Genomic DNA, 20,378 nt, shown 5'->3' with positions numbered 1-20,378 from the left:
CCTGGGCAGCTCACCATCATAGAACCCACTATGAATTCTTCATTGAACCAGAGGGTGCTTGAGGATAATGTGAGGCCATCTGTCAGAAAGTTGAAGCTCAACCGAAGGTAGACCTTGCAACATGACAATGACCCTAAACATACCAGTAGATCCACCAAGGAATGGCTGAAAAGAAAGAAATGGAGGGTTCTGGAATGGCCAAGTCAAAGCCCGGATCGAAATCCCATCGAGATGATGTGGGGGGATTTGAAATGAGCTGTGCATGCAAGAAACCCCTCAAACATCGCACAGCTGAAAGAATTCTGCATGGAGGAGTGGGCAAAAATTTCTCCCAGTCGATGTCAGAGACTGGTAGACAGTTATAAGAAACGCCTACTTGAGGTTGTTTCTGCCAAAGGCGGCAATACCACCTATTAGAGCCAAGGGTGTACTTACTTTTTCCACATGCGAAATTTGCATTTATGTTTATTTTAATTATACAATGGACTACAAAATGTAAATGTTTCATGATATTTGTTATATTATATCACCTTTATCTATCAATATTGTTGAAATGAAGATCAAATAGCTGTATGTGGAAATATGTTGAGAAAGTCAAAACTTTACATGGGGTGTACTTACTTTTTCACGTGACTGTATATCGTGGTGTAAAATGAAAACACGTGTAGCATTTCTGAAGGAGATACAAGGATTGTAATGCATTTTAAAATTAATTTTAAAATGCTTTCAAAGGAGGAAGAAGCATTTCTAGTTAATGTAGTTTGGAGATATTGAGAAAAGAGGGGTGTGGGAAAAAAATGTGGAACCAGATCGAAGCAGAAGGAAATTCAAGTTAAAATGAGAATTGTTATGGAGTGAAAAGTAAAGGTTTAAAAATATATATTTTTTAAAGCGAGTTAAGGAAATAGGATAATGTTGAGGAGGTCGAAGCAAGATACCTGGGAAGAAGGAGACAAAGATTTTTCACACTTTCTATCCGAGAATAGGCCGTGTCAGGTGTTGAACAATACGAAATGAAATGAAACGAATAGCAAATACAAGGAACACATTAACATGAAATATTGCATGGGATACAACAGCAACACCTAGACAAGACACAACAACATAAAAACACGACAAATGCGGTTTAGAAAACTTGGCTTTAGTGAGGTGGAAACGCAGAGTTCAGATTTTCACCTTCCACGTGCAGAAATCCCCGAACCAGAACTCCATCGTTTGCGTAGTTTGTCTTTTGCAAAGACTATAGCTTTGTCTTTCACAAAGAGAAAAAAATGAAAGTTCGAATTTTTAAAATATCCTTTTGATCCCCTAACGAGATGCTATTTAAATGCTACAATGAAATCCTTTGCATTTTTTTCTTGCTTCACCATAAAAATCACCACAACAAACTTCCATCCATGGTCTTTTATGGTATGGATAAACTCTCAGAAAATTACATGTGATTTTGTCTCATCCGAACCCCAGGTCCCCAGGAAGGACGCATGCCACGAGCTGAAAGAATCCGCAAACTGAGAGCGCAGTACTACTTCCGCTGCTCCTGTCAGGCCTGCCAGGAAAAGCCGAAGGACCCCTCTAATCTTCGGTGTGAACACTGTGGACACTGTCTGCCTGTAAGTCATCCTTTCATAAAAGGATACACAAATAACTTGGACAAGAGGTGGTTGGCATTTGGCCCACAAAGGCTGCACTATATCTACACCACATTAATTCAATCCATCAGTTCATCAAATGAGAATCGTTATGGAGGGAAGGAAATTCACTGGGCGAAGGAGTTGTTGGGGGTAAACGAGTGGGAATAAATGGGGCATGAAACAATGGGGCAGGCACAAAACAGACATCAGCAGGGTGTTTCATGCATATTTTTAATAAGACAAAAAATATATTCAGTACAGTATTAAATATTATTTTAATTTTTTTGTTGTTTTGTGTTTGGGGATGGGGGCGGGAGGTGGGTGTGGGGGGGAGGAGGGCGAAGGGGGTCAAACTGTTGCTTTCATTTTCTAAAGGCCATGTCCAAAATGTAATCATAGGTTGAGGAATTAACAACACAGCACATTCACAGACATCACAATCAATACACAGGTATCCATTCACTGATTCATACCACAGCGACATACCATTCTTGTCCATATCCATGTGTAGGGCGTTGCAAAATATATGATACTTTTGCCCCCAGATTGTATTGACCACATATTGCAAAATAAATGATACTTTTCCCCCCCCCCCCACCCCCCCCCCCCCCCCCCCCAGATTGTATTGACCACATGTCCGCGATTTTTGAATTCATATTTCGCGTGCGTCATCATGACGTGTCATGCACGTTGCCTGCGTGTTGTCTCCGTCATATTTGCGACTAATGTTCGTGTCTTTGCTGAAATCTTTTAAAAGTCGACTTCAAATGATTTCTGAAGCTAATGGTGGACATATTGATGCGTATTAAACGTGAGTTTTTAATTTTTGAATGAAATAAAGCCTTTGGTTGGATTTTCATCCGATTGAAACTTCATTTCATCTTTGGGGAAAAAAGTATCATTTATTTTGCAACACCCTTTACCCCTCAATCCCCAATGCTTACAGGTACATATCTAATTCAAATTCAAACCTATCTACTGTTTCTGCTGCCACTACATTCCCATGGAGACTTTTCCATGCATTAACTACTCTCCGATTTTAAGACTTTTGCTAACTTCTTGACGATGACTGTCTGAGCACTGATCTTTGATGAATATTCTGATGAAAGAAACCCCCCAAAAATTAATCAATTTTATTTATTTTTATTTTTATTATTATTTTTGTATACAAAGTCGAGGCTCGTGTAAGGGCTAACACATAAAACACAAAAACAGAAACACACATGAAACATAATTAAGGGAGCGGGAGATAAGAGGAGGAAAGAGAGGGAAGCACAACAACAGTAGACAACATGGACATCGGGAGATCTGTGGAAGGGAGAGGGTTGGGGTAGGGTACACGGGATAAACAAGATGGACACTACAGGGGCTTTTAGGAAAGAAAACAGGGAATTTTAAGGAGGTGGGTTTGGGGTGGATTATCGGGGGTAGAAAATATCAAGGTTTTGAATGGGGAAAAAAAAGAGAAACAAAGAGAAACCTCTGGTGAACAGCTGTTTTGAAGACCTGGAGGAAGGATTGAAGAGAGTGTGGGAGTTTGTTCCAGATGTGGAAAAAAAAGAGGAATACAAGAGTGAAGGTGAGCAGAGAGTCTTGTATTTGGCAGTTTCACCAGAAGAGGGTTGCTGGCAGATCTTGTGCGTCCTGCAGGGATATTTGGGAGACAGAGCACAGACAGACAAGACAGAGCAGGAGGAGAGTGAAAGGCCCTTAGAATCAGCTCTCATTAAGTTGTGGGCTAGGTTAAAATCTCCAAGCTTGATCATAAGATTCTTCAGCAGTTCTGGATTTGCCCATTGCAGTTTTTTCGCTCTGCAGTACAACTGCTGGTCTAGAGTTGGTACTGTATCTTGCCCAGGGCATACTGAATTTGGTCATTTCACCAGAAAGAAGAGTGTGAATGAGCAAATATAAGCCTCTAAGTTTAAGTTAAATATGTTTGCTTATACAAGGCATAATGGCATGTAAGTAGCATGGTTTCCATGGCAACTAATTTCCAGATTTGTTTCACTAATCAAGCTAGACATACACGACATGACCAAAAGTATGCGAACACCCATTCTAATAGTGGATTCGGCTGTTTCAGCCCGACCCTTTGCTGACAGGTGTATATATAATCAAGCACACAGCCATGCAATCTCCATAGACAAACATTGGCAGTAGAACGTGCCGTACTGAAGAGCTCAATGACTTTAAACATGGCACCGTCATAGGATGCCACCTTTCCAACAAGTCAGTTCGTCAAATTTCTGCCCTGCTAGAGCTGCCCCGGTCAACTGTAAGTGCTGTTATTGTGAAGTGGAAATGTCTCGGAGCAACAACAGCTCAGCCGCGAAGTGGTAGGCCACACAAGCTTACATAATGGGACCGCCTAGTGCTGAAGCACGTAGTGCGTAGAAATTGTCTGTACTTGGTTGCAACACTCACTACCGAGTTCCAAACTGCCTCTGGAAGCAACGTCAGCACAACAACTTTTCGTCGGGAGCTTCATGTAATGGGTTTCCATGGCCGAGCAGCCGCACACAAGCCTAAGATCACCATGCGCAATGCCAAGTGTCGGCTGGAGTGGTGTAAAGCTCACCGCCATTGGACTCTGGAGTAGTGGAAATGCGTTCTCTGAAGTGATGAATCACGCTTCACCATCTGGCAGTCCGACGGACGAAGCTGGGTTTGGCAGATGCCAGGAGAACGCTACCTGCCCGAATGCATAGTGCCAACTGTAAAGTTTAGTGAAGCAGGAATAATGGTCTGGGGCTGTTTTTCATGCTTTGGGCTCGGCCCCCTTAGTTCCATTGAAGGGAAATCTTAACACTGCAGCATACAATGACATTCTAGATGATTGTGTGCTTCAAACTTTGTGGCAACAGTTTGGGGAAGGCCCTTTCCTGTTTCAGCATGAAAATGCCCCCATGCACAAAGCAAGGTACATACAGAAATGGTTTGTCGAGATCGGTGTGGAAGAACTTGACTGGCCTGCACAGAGCCCTGGCCTCAACCCCATCGAACACCTTTGGGATGAATTGGAATGCCAACTGCGAGCCAGGCCTAATCGCCCAACGTCAGTGCCCAACTTCACTAATCCTCTTGTGGCTGAATGGAAGGAAGCAAATCCCTGCAGCAATGTTCCAATATCTAGTGGAAAGCCTTCCCAGAAGAATGGAGGCTGTTATAGCAGCAAAGGGGATACCAACTCCATATTAATGCCCATGATTTTGGGATGAGATGTTCGACGAGCACATACGGGTGTGATGTTCGGGTGACCCCATACTTTTGGCCATGTAGTGTAGGTCATTTCCATAACACCTTTCAAATATGTGTGCAACCTCCCAGTAACCACAGCCTCCATTGTAAACAGTATTCATGCAAGCAAAGTAATACATGTAAATATACATGCAAATGTATGTACATGAGGCATAAGTGTATATATTGCGATACTGACCTGATTCATGTGCTCTAGTCATTTCCATGGCAATAATCAATACTTGGTGATTATTTTTGATCAGTAGACCATGAGGTTCATTATGAAAGTTAAATGGAATCCATAGCACAAAATTTGGCCAACAGATTAAACTTCTCCTGTTTAATTCAAACTTTGATGAATTTTTGATCCATTTTTTCACTTAAATGTTGGGACTTTTGACCTTCACCAAATTTTATTTTTTGATTGACTTCAGCTGATCGATGGTATTAGAGAACACACGAGTAAACATTTGAATCTGCCATTTAGTCCTTCAAATAAGTGTTTTAAAATATTTGATTTTAGGGGAAAAAAATTTGAGGTGGTTGCCATGGCAACCAGATATCTTCCCTATAAGACATTTTCAAAACTGCCAACAAGCATTTTCATAAACCTGAGGGTGTGTACTTTCTAAAAATACTTGTTGGCAGCTTCTAACATGCGGCACTCCCTAAACCAAAATTTTCAGATTTTGCCAACAGACAAATACATGAATATACATGTATGTGGAAAAGGCCAAATTGTTCTCCTCTAATATTTTAACTGACTTTGCAAAAGCTTTTCATTGAATTTGTCACACAATTGCGATCGCAAAGCTCAGTGATCTCAATGTACATTCCACTATTATTCCCTGGAACTGTGACTTATTTTTCTCCCATCAGCAGTGCGTACACTATCCTGTATCTGTACTGCCATCTGATGAAATGTATGTACTTTACAATGGAATACAACAAAATGTACGTCGATGACTTTACACTGGTTCAATGGTGTCAATCACATCAGCTGTCAAATATACAATTAGCAGCCAATAACCTTTTGAAAGTGTCACAAAGCAACAATATGAGTTTTCACCCTGCAAAATATGTCAAAATGGATATTTCATTTATGCGATATCCTCTACATGAGCCATGTGTGCAGATCGGAAACCATGAGCTCGATAATGTATGCACTGTGAAAGTTTTAGGCGTGTCCATTCAAAATGATTTAAAATGGGAAGCTCGTGTGAAAAATATTGAAAATCGTGCTGATGAGCCCCATCTGCCCAAAGCAACTGGTTTTAAGAATGAATGAATGAATGATCGTTTTTAAGGCCATTTTTCCCCGCTAGAGCAGGGGTTAGCCTTGCGGGCCCCATGACAATTCATGGTTCCCTGTTTGAGGCAATGTTTTTATGGCCGGATGCCCTTCCTGACGCCAACCCATGGTCACGCTCTTCGATGCGCAGGGATACAGTGTGCCTATTCTAAATCGGGGTACACACCGTGATCATTCATCCCAGCAAGCTGGCACTCAATTTGCCGACCTCGGAAGGATGACAGGCTGAGTCAACCCCCCTGGCGTTAATTCAGCGATCGACCGGGATTCGACTCAGGATCCTAGAATCCCAAGCCGGCACCCTAACCGCTAAGCCAACACCAGGCTAGGTTTTAAGGTGCCAGTGATTTGCCTTTCACCTTTATACTTGTTAGTGAGAACAAATTTGTCACACTAGCGATTGCTAAAAAGGCAATCGTACTCATAAAAAAGCAATCCCCAGGCCGGCACACAAAACCCACCCTCATAAATAAGCATTTGTTACCTCAAATAAAATTCAATAAACACGAAAAATCCTTTTTTTAAATCATCTGTCAATTTTCTCCAAATGTATTTTAATCTCGTATTATAGTGCAGCAGATATGTGCAAATATTGTGTGTTTGATGATAAAAGCATAGAATTTGGCTCATATTTAGTACATACCACTAGGAAGATTTTTGGATATAGGGACATTGCATATTCCTCCTGGGGCCAAAATGTTGTTTTTTTGTTTGTTTGTTTTTTTGTTTGTTTTTTTTGTTTGTTTTTTTTAGCCTGGCGTTGGCTTAGCGGCTAGGGTGCCAGCTTAGGATCCTAGGATCCTGGGTTCGAATCCCGGTCGATCGCTGAATTAACGCCAGGGGGGTTGACTCAGCCTGTCATCCTTCCGAGGTCGGCAAATTGAGTACCAGTTCACTGGTAATTCCCTGTTTGTCGTAAAAGGCGACAAACAGGGTTGGCGGCAGGAAGGGCATCCGGCCGTAAAACATTGCTTCAAAAAGGGGACCAAAAACAACAACAACCACGGTGCCCGAAAAAGGCCAACCCCCGCTTGCGGGGAAAAATGGCCTCTAAAGGTGGTTTGTTTGTTTTTTTTTTTTTGTTTGTTTTACCTCAAATAAAATTCAATAAACACGAAAAATCCTTTTTTTAAATCATCTGTCAATTTTCTCCAAATGTATTTTAATCTCGTATTATTAACGAACCATGGGGATCACAAAAATGCAATAATATGTTCAATAACACTCATAGATAAGCATTTTTTACCTCAAATAAAATTCAATAAACACGAAAAATCCATTTAAAAAATCATCTGTCAATTTTCTCCAAATGTATTTTAATCTCATATTAACGAACACTGAGGATCACAAAAATGCAATAATATGTCCAATAACACTCATAGATAAGCAATCCATGACCCTGGATGAAACACGCTATCACAGCCATGACTACCTGAAGTAAAATGTGTTAAAATTGAAAATCCCGAAAAAAACACATCACAATCTTTCATTATAATTGTATAAAACCATCTATGTTCATTATAATTGTATAAAACCATCATGGTTCATTATAATTGAATGAAATCATCAAGGTTCATTATAATTGTATAAAAACATCTCGGTTCATTATAATTGCATGCAAGACATACATATGGCGTTTTTGTTTTTTCCATTCTATTTTACATTTTCATAGATTAACGTGACTTTTACTTTTGTATTGTTCTGCACAGGTGACAGATGTTGCCTGGTGTGTGGTTTTGGCCTTGTTTCCTTCCTGTATTCTATCTGATTCCCTCACCTTGTATTCACTACCACTCACTGTGTGGCATGCTCTTTCTTACCTGTCCATGGTTAAAAAGACTGGGTTTATAACAGGTGCATTGGCTCTTTTAGGCAGGAAATAAATTGAAAACCATGAATATTAATGGGGAAGTGGGAATTTGGTGCTAATTTTCACTTTTAAGCCACAGAGTTCAAAGCTATATTCTGATTGTCATAATAGGTGGACATAACTACACCGAGGTTGTGAAGGTACGAGGGGAGTGAGAGAGGTTTTGTTTCAATTTGTGAATACAATTAGTTTGTGTTTGCATTTGGTTGATCTTGTTCTGGGTATGTAAACAAAGTCGGAGTGAATTATTAAGCTGATGTTCTGGTGAAATCCAAGAAGTTGGCACTTCTTTATATATGCCATGTTTGAGGTGGGCATGAAACCGGCTGACTGATTTGCACTTGCTTGATAACTTTAAAAACCATGATAGCCTTCACTTTGGTAGACATTTGAGCTAGAATGATTAGTGCATTCTCAAATGCACCTTTCCCATACCACAATACACCCCACTGGTAAGTGAAGTAATGAGGGTCCCATAAGATTTAATTTGAATAAGTTGAAGGAAAACTGAACATACGTATTTCAACAACAAATGCACCGTTAGTGAATTTTTCATAAATTTATATGGACGCATCCATGTGTTGCCTTCATGGGTCCCTGATAGGCTGGGGAACAAACATTTCCATTCATTATTTGTTTTGTTGCCAATCAGAAGTAGAGAAAGTGGAACATTCAATGGTGATTGATCAGATCTCGTAATTTTCAATTGTTGTGAAGTTTGAGTTTCATTTCCCTTCAGTCATATGTAGTTATGACTGCAGCCTGCACTAAAGTCGTGGGCGCACGTATGCTTTACTCTTGTTGAAGTTTGCACATCCTTGTAAAGTTGCGAGTGTTTAAACCTTTGCTCATGTACATCCAATGCAGGGAGTACCATTGGAGCTGTGTCATCACTGTGACCAAACTATTAAAGCATCTTCACAACACAAGGCCTATGAGGAGCTGCGCCTCTCGCTTGATCATGCAAACCATCTACTGGAGGCTAACAAAGAACCAGGTTAGAAGCTCATCCTGAAAAAAAAATGTTCTGTATAAATTCTACAGAACTCAATAGTTCTGCAATACACAATAGTACAAACTCTACAGAATTATACAGAACTATATACATGCGGAACAGAATACAGAACATGCTTCCCTTTTCTTTTTGCAGTTTACAGCTGCATACTAACCTGGTTCCTTTATTTTATTTGTCCAATTACTAAAGGTCATGGCTGCATTACTTTCTGCAAATAAACGCAATTAAAACAAAACGGTGTCTCCAAGATGGTTCCAGGAAACAACGCTGACAAGCGTGGGTGGTAGGAAAGAGCGGGGTGGAGCGAGTTTACTCTGTTGCATTACATGGAACTTTTTAAAATTGGTTTGCTGCCTTTTGATTAGAAATGAGCTGGGGAGGGTTCAAATAAAAGCAAAGAACACAGGAGGTGTATAATGTTAGGATAAACAAAGATACATCAGTCATGAAAGTCCTTTTGGATTTTCTCGTAAAAGGTAAAAGTATGTACCAGATTTTTGATTGACTATTTTTGAGAAGCTTGAATTTATCTTTCTTACGTTCCCACATAACAATAGGTGTATTTAATTAATATTTGTATTAATTACCCATGCCTCAACCCTTTATAAAGGAAAGAGGAGGAGAACAACAACCTAAGGTGATTGAGGTTATGTTTTCACCCCTGTCTGTTTGTCTGTCTGTGAGCAGGATATCTCAAAGTTGTGGACGGATTCAGACAAAACTTGCTGGACAGGTTGGGTGTGATTTTCAGCTCACCTGGAACGAAGTTTAGGGGAGCATATGCGATAGTGCATTTACCGTCAGTCCGTCCATCTGTAAACTCTTGAAACTTCTTCTCCGAAACCGCTTATGGGATTGCAACCAAATTTGGCACAAATGATATTTGTTGTGATGTGACTAAAGTTTGTTCATGGCATTAAAAAAAATCTGGGTCTAAGGAGGTTTACCGGGGTCAAAGTGGATCCAGGTTTGACCCCCCCCCCCCCCAAATTAGGTATTTGCTTTCTTCTCAGAAACTACACACGCAATTTCGATGACACTTCACCACAACCTTATTCACCCATGATGTATCAATGTTTGTTCAAGGCATTAGAAAAATTTGGGTCTTCGGAGGTATATGGGGTTTGAGGGAGGGGGTGTTATCCAAAAAAATAGGTATTTTTTTCTTTGTTTGTTGAAAGTTTTATGATTATGTTAGTATGATTCTACATGCTGCCCTATCTTCTAGCAACCATTGTAATTGGTTTAAAATACCCTTAGTCGGTGCAGCATAGTTTATTCTACCAGGTGAGTGCCAGGGGTATTGCCGCTATGTTTTTAAATGATTATGCACCATTGAGAGATGGGGGCCAAAAACATATTTCATGATATTTCGAAAAGTTGTGTACGAGTTATGACAAAACTAGGTGGATGAGTTGGTTCGGCGACAAGAACAAGCCAATGAGATTTTGGCTCAGGTCCCGATCCAGATCTGTGGGATATCAGTGGGATACAAAATGTAAACTGTTCAGCCTGGCAGAGGTATGTTCTCTGCCAAGTGCCGTTCTTGTTCTATCTTAAATGGAGATAATATAAATGTTGTTTCTTTCTGAATTTTGTTAAGCTTCAAATGTATTCTATCTGGATAATTTCAAGCTGATTGTGAGAATTGGGAGTTTCTAAAACTAGGTTTTTGTACTGTTGGCGTTGCTTTTCTGAACTTGGCTGTTTTCCTGCCTAAGTGGGTAAGGGGGGGGGGGGGGGCGGTTGGCAGGAGGATGTTGGGGTGTCTGTAGAGGTGGACTGGAGAAAAATTAATTAATGAAAAGGAAGGTAAGTAGAGTTGCAGTTAGATGCATTTACATAATATCCATGCAAAACCTGAATTATGTGACACTTGTGTCCTGTGCACTCCCCTACCTCACAATCTCTCCTATTCAGAGGCGGTATCTGTGAGAGTGAGAAAGAGTGGGAAGTAGGGGAGTGTAGCGGGTATAACAATGTCAAGTTCTGCAGTTTTTATGTAAAGAATATGCAAGCATACTGTCCTGGATCTGCTTTTATGCCTCCGCCGATGAAGGCATTATGTTTTTGGGTTGGCTGTCCGTCCGTCCGTCCGTAATAGGTTTTCATTACTGTGATAATTTAAGAACGGCTGAAGGGATCTAAGTTAAACTTGGTACAAGTATGAATAATGATATGAACATAAACAGATTGCATTTTGCGGTCAAGAGGTCCCTGTCAGTAAAAATTCTGTAACTGCACTAACTTGTGAACAAATGATGGGATTTTGACCAAACTTGGTATAAGTGTATATTATGATTCAAATATGAACTGATTAGATTTCTGCATCAAAGGTCAGAGGTCAGGTGATGTTGAGAACAGCTGAAGGGATTTACGTCAAACTTGGTACAAGTATGTATAATGTATAATATAATGTAATAATGTGGGCGGAGGCATATCGGTCGATGTCACGACGTCGAAGAGTGCAGTTCTATTTTTACGGTGTAGCCTATAGGGCAAAACCGTCTAGAACAGTGTCTGTCCGTCCGTATGTATGTACGAGGGCCAGTCAATAAGTAACCTTAAAATGGCGATATAAATTCGAGAAAGTAATGTGTGTAGTTGTAGACGACATATGTTATATCTATGGGTAAGAGTCATATTTTGCCTGTTTTAGATCTGGCAACATTGAGCATATGACGTCAGTAGAGCAGCTCCAAGATGGCGGCTCCCTTAGAAGCATGCACCAGGGAGGAGCAACGTTCTGTCATCCGTTTCTTGGGAAGTGAGGGTGTGAATCCCAGTGAAATCCATCGTAGAATGAAGAGGCAATATGGTGATGCATGTTTATCGCTGCAGCAGGTGTACGACTGGGACAGGAAGTTTAAAAGTGGAGTGTCCAGTGTGGCAGACACTGCTTGCTCAGGCTGGCCTCACCCAGCCGACACACCAGAAATGGTTGCAGGAGTTGAGCGCGTGCTAAGGGAAAACCGTCGCATTATGCTGGATGAAATGGTCTCCAATTGAACATTAGCCATGGTTCAGTACACCATATCATTCACAACGTGCTGGGGTTCCGCAAAGTGTCTGCAAGGTGGGTGCCGAGACAACTCACACCCGAACTGAAAGAACGGCGAGTGGACGCATGTGAAGAACTTCTGCGATGTTACGAAACAGAAGGCGACGCTTTCTTACAGTGCATAGTGACTGGGGATGAAATCTGGGTCCACTACTTTCAGCCAAAAATCAAGAGGGCAAGCAAAGAGTGGCACCATTCAACTTCTCCAAAGCCCAAAAAATTCCATACACAGCCGTCTGCTGGAAAAGTGATGCTGACACTCTTCTGGGATAGCCGAAACCCACTTGTAGATTCCTCAAATTTTTCCATTGAGCCGTTTCGGAGATATAGAAGGGCAAAGTTGACGGTGTTTTACAAGATGGCGCTCATACCACGTGACCTTATGACATCATAATTAGCATTAAAAATTTATACGAGCCTAGCCGATCATTTGATGAAAATTTCCTGTCAATCCGACCAGCGGTTGCTGAGAAATTTCATTATCAAGTTTTCGGAGGTGCAAAATAGAGTGGAAGAATAATAAGAAAAACTGTGGGAATAATAATAGGTTACTCTCCATTCCATGAAGAGTAAACCTAATAATATAGTAAATATCACCATCACACTTTAATCCCAATGTCGTGAATACAAAGTTAATAGATTGAAGCGGTGTATGGTTCTTTAATCAATGATAAGTGGTGTACGGTACTAATAACTGTGGAAGTAAGGAATTCGCCTCGGTCTTTTGATAATAAAAAATATATATGAATGATCGTTTTAAGGCCATTTCCCCCACTAGAGTGGGGGTTAGCCTTGCGGGCCCCATGACAATCATGATTCCCTGTTTGAGGCAATGTTTTTATAATATCATTTTCGAAACTATAAAGGCACTCAGTAGAGAGCATACTTCCGCCTGGTGAACAGTTTACGATTTGTATCCCACTGAAAGGCCGGATCTGGATTTGAACCTGAACCCAAATCTAATTGGCTTGTTCTTGTCACCTAACCAACTCATCCACCAAGTTTATTCATAACTCGTCCATAACTTTTTTAAATATCATGTTATATATCGCTTTTCACCCGTTCTCTCAATGGTGAAGAATCACTTAAAAATTAAATAATTAATGTAGCCGGATCCGAATCTGGATCTTCACCAAAATCTAATCAGTTCGTCCTTGTCACACATGCTACCTCTCTGCCAAATTTCGTCTGAATCCGTCCACAACTTTTTGAGATATCTTGTTCACAAACGGGCAGACAAAAAGAATCAGACAGACAGACAGGGGTGAAAACATAACCTCCATCCACCTTTGGTGGCAGAGGTAATAATGATAACGTAATGTTAATATTGTCATGTCAACCCTGTAGTGAAGACCTCAGGGTGACGGATGCCCAAGACGAGCTTTAACTCCGAGGCGTATGAGCCGAATCGATGGCGATTCCTTTGTATGGCGCGCGCGGGAAATGGAGGTCCCGTGGCCTTACCTGAATGAACGAATGCGGCAGGGGTTTATCCGAACCCACGGACACAGAAACAAACAAGACAGGCATGACAACGGAATGCAATAAATACAGGGTTTATTAAAATAATGCAAAGTAACAGGGAAGGTGAGGTAAGCTAAATTCCTAAATGAGGGACCCTCCACACGGACACAGAGACACGACAAGGGAAGACAAATAAAAGCAAATGTGTTTGTGTGGTGCGTTGGCCGATGGTCTTCGAACAGGAGTCACCACGCAGGAAGCGCACAAGATGGTGCGCAGCCGCACCCGTAGCAGCCACTCATCCGCGGAGCGGTGGCCAAAATCCCTCCTCCTCCTCCGATCATCACGATCCACTGGGCTTCTACCACTCACCTCGCTAGTGCGTACCGCCGAAGGCACAGGGAGAGCGATATAAAACGCGACCGTCCACCAACACTGCCGGGACCAAGAGAGGAGAGAGAAGCGAGACAGAATCCGACTGTTCGCTGACGCAACCAGGGCCAAGAGAGAGAGAAAATGGTGGTCCCTTTTCTTTTCCTCTCTGGCGTCTTGATCACGTCATCCTTTTGACCAATCGCCCAGCGCCATCGAATCATCCCAACCAATCGTCCTTCGGGGCGTGGCCTCACTGCCATTTTTGATGCCCAATGATGAAGCTCGGGGCCCGTCAAGCCTGTCAATTCCGGTCCACCGAGGCAGAGCCTAGCTGTCGTTCGGGAATGTTTGGCTGGGTGGAGTTCCTTTGCCGATAGGCAAATGTTCGGGTTTTGCAAGCCCTCCCGGTGTTGTGGGTGAATGGATTCATTAACAGTGCGATTGTTGTAGTTATTGTGGCGGCCCTTTGAGATGCAATATCAATGAAGGGAAAAATCACAGGGCCATTACACACTGGGGTTTAATAATAATAATAATAATAATAATAAATCTTTTTATCCTTGAGCCCTACCTAATTAGCATAGCTCCACCCCTTGTATGGAGACACATACAGTATACTATCTTACCCAGACAGTCGGCCTAACTTAATTTACATGGAGGTGGGTTCTTCTTCTTCGCGACACTCTGAGAATCCTAAACCTGCACAATTCTATCTCGACTAAGGTATTTCATCCCTATCCCAAAAACATAACAATATTATAGTAAATCTAATCGTAACACTAATCCGTTCGTAGTACATGCAAAGTTACTGGTGGTTAAAATATATCATCTTCTATATATTAAAGTAGCGGCAGTTTTGTGTCCATCTGTCGTCCATCTGACGCTAAATCATTACGTCTATGATGTCATTACGACGGCTGACTCCACCGACTGACATTTTAATTTACTAGTACACCCGCTCACTATGGGAGTGGCAGGAAGGGTCATTCGTCTTTGGGGTATATAGATTACAGCCTCTCTGTGGTCGGGTCTCAAGAACATTGAGTGTGTAATCATTTACCAAGTTTCTTGTGGAGAGATCGCCAAGTTGTTTTAAGCATTCGAGCAAGCACTCCATTCAAAACAGTTAACGAACGGCTGGCTTGGCAAGCGCTACCTAGCTGCTTGGTTAATGTTGCGCAACCTGGGCTTCCTCCCTTTCAGTTTTGTGTTAAACAGCAGGAAAGGTGGGTTTCATTGGTGGTTTTCAAAACAAAACCTTAATTCAAAACCTATGAAAAATGCCACTTTAGCGGGAGGAAGGGTCGTGTTATTTACCCAACCCTTGTGGGGTATATAGATTACAGTAGATCTTCGCTCAGTTCTGGAAGTAAAACTTACCTCACAGATGCCAGGATTCCTCAAAATTTCTTTGTTTAATGTTATAAACAGCATTAACGACTGTTTAAAAAGCGAATCCTATGTGTTTGTGGTTTATAATATTTTACAAGCCTGGCTGCGCAGCTGTTAGACATTCGGTCTTGTTTTTTAATTATTTGACAGAAACTAGAGATTTTTCTTCTTTTCTACAACATATTGCTTTTCTATTTGCTCGAGTCATACCAGACGCTATGGCAAAAATCCATTCCGAGATGGTAGAGACAAACAGCAGGGTTTGTTGAATTGCGATTTGATTCACATTCGAATGGCTTTACTTTCCTGTGTGCCATGAACAGAGGTGGCAATTGGAATCCTCCTGGATGTCCTACCTGCTGCCAGTCACCTGATGTCAGAGGAGCATGACATGATTGGCGAGTTGTACGACTTGTTGGCTCGTGGACACGCCATGCAAGGTACCACTGCAGTTACCCTCTATGCGTAGAGGATATTAACGTATCATCATGCGCTATATAAACCTAGCACCATTATTATTAGTGTGTCCTTCATTTGATCCCTTATTTTCCTCATATTACCCTGAACCCCTTACCCCACCCCTCCTCCCACCCTTTCTTTTCTCTTTTTCATCTTTTCTGTATTTACTAGGGCAATGGAAGGAGGCAGCAAAGTGGGTTCAGAAGAGCCTAGTTGGAGTAAAGAAGCGTTTTGGTGAGAAGAGTCCAGAAGCTGCACAGGAAATGTTCAAACTGGCACAGCTGTTGTTCAATGGGTAAGGAATCATTGCCTGCACATTATTGTTGTAAATATGCATGTGACTAAATACAAGCAGAATTGTGGATATAAGGTAATTATACAATACGTCATGGTAAAGAGAAAAGGGGCAACGATGCATGGGTCACATGAGTTTGAGAGGTGCAGTCATGCAAGACATGCACCTGCAGTGCTTTGTTATTTAATCATAAGGATGTTATTTAACAACATCATTGTTTTCAACAACAGAAATTGCGCTTTGCATGCAAAGTACAATGTGATTCATCGGCTGCAATTCACGAACCCATTGTTCTCTTGTCCTGCTGGACCGATGCCATGCAATGCTTGTATCAATCTGCGTGATATGGCGGTGTCACTTGATGACCTAATGTTTCTTGATGAACAGTTGTCATGTGTAGTTTAGAATTTGACGGACATCCTGCAGTTGTGTTTTTACAATCAGTCACAAGGGTATCTCAGCTCACATGCAAAGTATATTGTCACTTTCACGCAAAATTGCAACATCTACTTTGTACCATCGATTCGTATCAGCGTATCAGCATGGGATTGCACCAACTTTTCCTGAAAGTTAATAAACCCCTGCTGATACGAATCCACGACCGTTATTTTGCAGAAACTGATCCCAGAGGTTAGAATGCTTCTTTTTATTGGCATTGCGCGAGGCACGCCCTCAAAACCAGTCATGTAATCGTCCCGGCACAGAGAGCAGGAAACTTGGACACCGTAATCAGGAGAGGACTTACTGGGCTGATTAGTACTTTGAGGCCTCGAGTTGAACCCGCACAATTTTTTTCGGTATATTAGCAGAATAATATATTAGGTATATTAGGTATATTAGCTTTCCTTGCAAGTGAAGATGATTTATATATACATTAGACAGACCATCAAATTTCAAGTAACTATATTTCAAGGTCAAGTTTCAAGGTATTTCAGGGTCCAAGTTTTCCCAGACTGATCCCAGCAATGTAAAAACACCGGTAGTACTGAAAAGGTTGCATTTGGTATTGGTATTGTCAGTTTAGTATTGGTATTGTCAGACAGTTTGGTATTGTAATTTTATGGCCTGCTGTCTTTGAGCTTTTCCACGAGCCAGCATCGGGTGCATGAACCACGAAGATTTTCCGAAACGCAGGAGATTCTCAGCATCATTGACAAATTAACAGTATACAGCATAACAATTATTTTTTTTCGACGGTGTATACATGAAGTCTGTCAAAATTGATTCCTGCACTCAGAAGCTCACAGGAAGGGTTTTGATGATCGAAGAAGATAGAAAGGAAATGTTTGCCATCGAGGTGTTTTGGAACAGAGTCTGCAGTGAAAATGTGAGGAATGACAGAGGTTACTGAATGTAGTAAATAAGAAAAGGTGGCTGCGAGTGATTCTTTCACATAATTGCAGAAGAAAGAGTTTCCTTGAGATCTCAATGTTCCATTTAAACTATTTTCCGACTCAACAAAGTAGCATTTCCTGTTGGGTTAAAAATAACTACATTCTCCTCATGCTGCTTGTGCTGCCACTCTTTAACGTGCATTTGCATCCACACGGTTTTGAATCTCACCGAATGACATCTCAGGATGAGAGCAGCATTCTCCGTGAATGCAACCTACCAGGCAAGGGATTTTAAGCTTGCAGGAATATATGTACTTGTCGACCTTGAAGAACCAAAAGCAAGGTTGATGCTCCTGTCTGTAAACTAATATATACACCACCCATACACATGATATCCTTGCAACGTTTCTGCCTTAAGGCTGGACTGAGTCTTGATTGCAAAGTACTCCCCTCCCTCCAGTTGTTTAATTGCACGCCAATTTGTTTTCTCAGCTTACACTCTCACACACTCACTTACATGCACACAAAACAGAAAGTTCTTTTCCTAAGATTGGGAATTGCGTTGTTTGTCATGGCAGACGCTGTGTGGCTGAAGCTGTGCCTGTGGTGGACGAGGCGTTTGTCCTGCTGAACAACAGTTTTGGGCGCGACCATTTTCTCGTCGCAGAGCTACAGCAAATGCAAGCCTGCCTTCAGCAGGTGCAGGACTCTGTACGCTTACTCTCGGTCGAGACAGCGCCATGTTGAACTTCAGACATATTTGCAGTGCGTCCTAACTGGTCAATGAGGGCCCATTAATCCTGAAGATTCATCCTGAAGAAATCGGATCTGATGAAAAGTGCTGTCTGACAGTGCTTCGAGAAAATGTTTCATCGTACCATCATTGTTTGTTCCAGAACTTGTTAGGTTTGTGGAGAATCCACCTTTATCCTGGTTCCCCTGACCAAATTCCATATTTCCTGCATGGGTTGAGCATCGGGTTTCCTGCCGTGCCTTGCTTTGGAGCCTTCCTGGTTTGCAACTGCTGTGGCAGCCGTTTAAGTGTGTGATTAGATTAGACTTGCTTGTTCAAATCTGCTTTGTTTTGAGTAACTGTAGGAAAAAGAAAACTCGCTGTTAAATATCTAAGGAAATGCTTCTCCCACAAACCACAGCACACATTGTGCAAAATGCTAATCTCTCCTCTAAAATGAATGATTCGTTTTTTTGAGGTGGCATTGTGCAGTCACTGATAAAAGTTTTTTGAAATATTAAACTGACATTTTTCAAGGACTTTACTTTTGTGTTTTTGCTAACTCATATTTTATAGCCTGGTTGCTCTCATCCCTTTCCACCCTCTGTGCATTTCTCGGCAAACTCTCCCACTCGCTGGACGTTTTCCTAACGTCTGGTGCTGTGTTTTCTTACAGGCACTGACAATTATCAGTTATCTCCGCAATCAGCCATCTGTTTGGAATGCCAAGTATATTAACAGGGTGGGGTGCGTTAGAATGATTAAAAGTAAATATCCCGTTGTGAAAGAAGTTCAAGAGTTATATTTTGGAGAGACGAGAGGGAGACGAGAACAGGAGAAAGAAAAAAAGGACAGAGATCTCCAGCAGACCAAAGTCTTTCAGGATGACCTTTGTAACTCTTTCCGACCGTTTGTGGTACTGCGTTCCAGAAGCAGCTGAACTGTACTCTTCCCTCCAGGGCTTCAAGTGGATGGTACACCGCCATCTCATGTCATCAACCATCCCTTCCCATGATCTCTTCTACCCCCATTAACCATACTTCACTCAGTCTTCTTACTTGCAGGTGACTGTTTCCTCCAATCCTCTCTCTCCTCTTTTTCCTGTTCGTTATTTCCCTTGCTTGTTGTGTTTAACTATAGTTCCATTGCCCCCACTGTCACTACATTGTCTTGTTACCCCTCTGTCACCATGCTCTTCCATGAGCAAACATAGGGGCAATACCCCTGGCGCTCACCTGGTAGAATAAACAATATACTGCACTGACTAAAAGTATTTTAAGCCAATTGCAATGGTTGGTAGAAGAAAGGGCAGCATGTAGAATCATACTAACATAACCATAAGACTTTAAACAAACAAACAAAAAAACACCTATTTTGGGGGGCAACAAACACTCCCCCCCCCCCCCCCTCCTCCCATCCTGTATACCTCCTCAGACCCCAATTTTTATAATGCCTTGAACAAACATTGGTACATCACGGGTGGTGAAGGTTGTGGTCAAGTTTCATCGAAATAGTGTGTGTAGTTTTTGAGAAGAAAGCAAATATATATTTTGGGGGTCAACCCTGGACCGACTTTGACCCTGGTAGACCCCTTTATACCCCGATTTTTTTTTTATGCCATGAACAAACTTAAGTCACAACATAACAAATATAATGTGTGCCAAATTTGGTCGCAATCCCATCAGCGGTTTCGGAGAAGAAGTTGCAAGTGTTTATGGGTGGTCTGACAGACGGGGACGGATGACGTGCCATCACACAAGCTCCCCTGAACTTCGTTCCAGGTGGGCTAAAATAACAACACAATGCTCATGCAAAGCCTACTGAAAGGAGGGGAAAAGTAAAGTTCTGCTAGCAGACACCTTTTATAGATTTTAACAGAAAACGTTGGTGCTAATGTTATGAAATCCTTAATTAAAGATTTTTATGCCTCAGCACACAAAGGTGGCCGGAAGCATTATGTTTTCTGGTTGTCCGTCCGTCTGTACGGGCTAAACCTCGTTTTTCTCAGCAACCACATATCCGATTCAGATTAAACTTTTTAAGGGTAGGAATGACACCCATGCAGAATGCTTCTATGATAATGGTGATGTAATAGGTCACGTGGTATGGCAATCATCTTTGATTAAACTAAATAATTAAAAACCTATTTCTCGGAAACCGCTTATTGGAAGAATTTGAAAGTTTGCACATTGTCAAG

At 41.6% G+C, this 20,378-nt stretch overlaps 1 protein-coding gene across 6 annotated transcripts in view; it reads left to right on the top strand.

The window, feature by feature from the left end:
* The window catches only part of SMYD4 (SET and MYND domain containing 4), an 88,548-nt gene extending 69,828 nt beyond the window's left edge, over positions 1–18,720 (top strand). For all 6 annotated transcript variants that reach the window (XM_078780206.1, XM_078780207.1, XM_078780209.1 and 3 more), the window contains 5 exons: positions 1,465–1,610; positions 8,921–9,050; positions 15,684–15,800; positions 15,991–16,114; positions 18,027–18,720. In XM_078780206.1, coding sequence (XP_078636332.1) covers positions 1,465–1,610; positions 8,921–9,050; positions 15,684–15,800; positions 15,991–16,114; positions 18,027–18,195 — 686 coding nt within the window. In that variant the 3' untranslated portion in view covers positions 18,196–18,720. The remainder of the gene's footprint in view (positions 1–1,464; positions 1,611–8,920; positions 9,051–15,683; positions 15,801–15,990; positions 16,115–18,026) is intronic.
* Positions 18,721–20,378: the final 1,658 nt, after the last annotated feature.

The sequence above is a fragment of the Myxine glutinosa genome, chromosome 6 (genome assembly GCF_964187855.1).
Source record: "Myxine glutinosa chromosome 6, kmMyxGlut1.1, whole genome shotgun sequence".
NCBI classification, from domain to species: domain Eukaryota; kingdom Metazoa; phylum Chordata; class Myxini; order Myxiniformes; family Myxinidae; genus Myxine; species Myxine glutinosa.
Note: the sequence above shows the minus strand (reverse complement) of the source record. Positions and strands in the feature narration are given on the sequence as shown.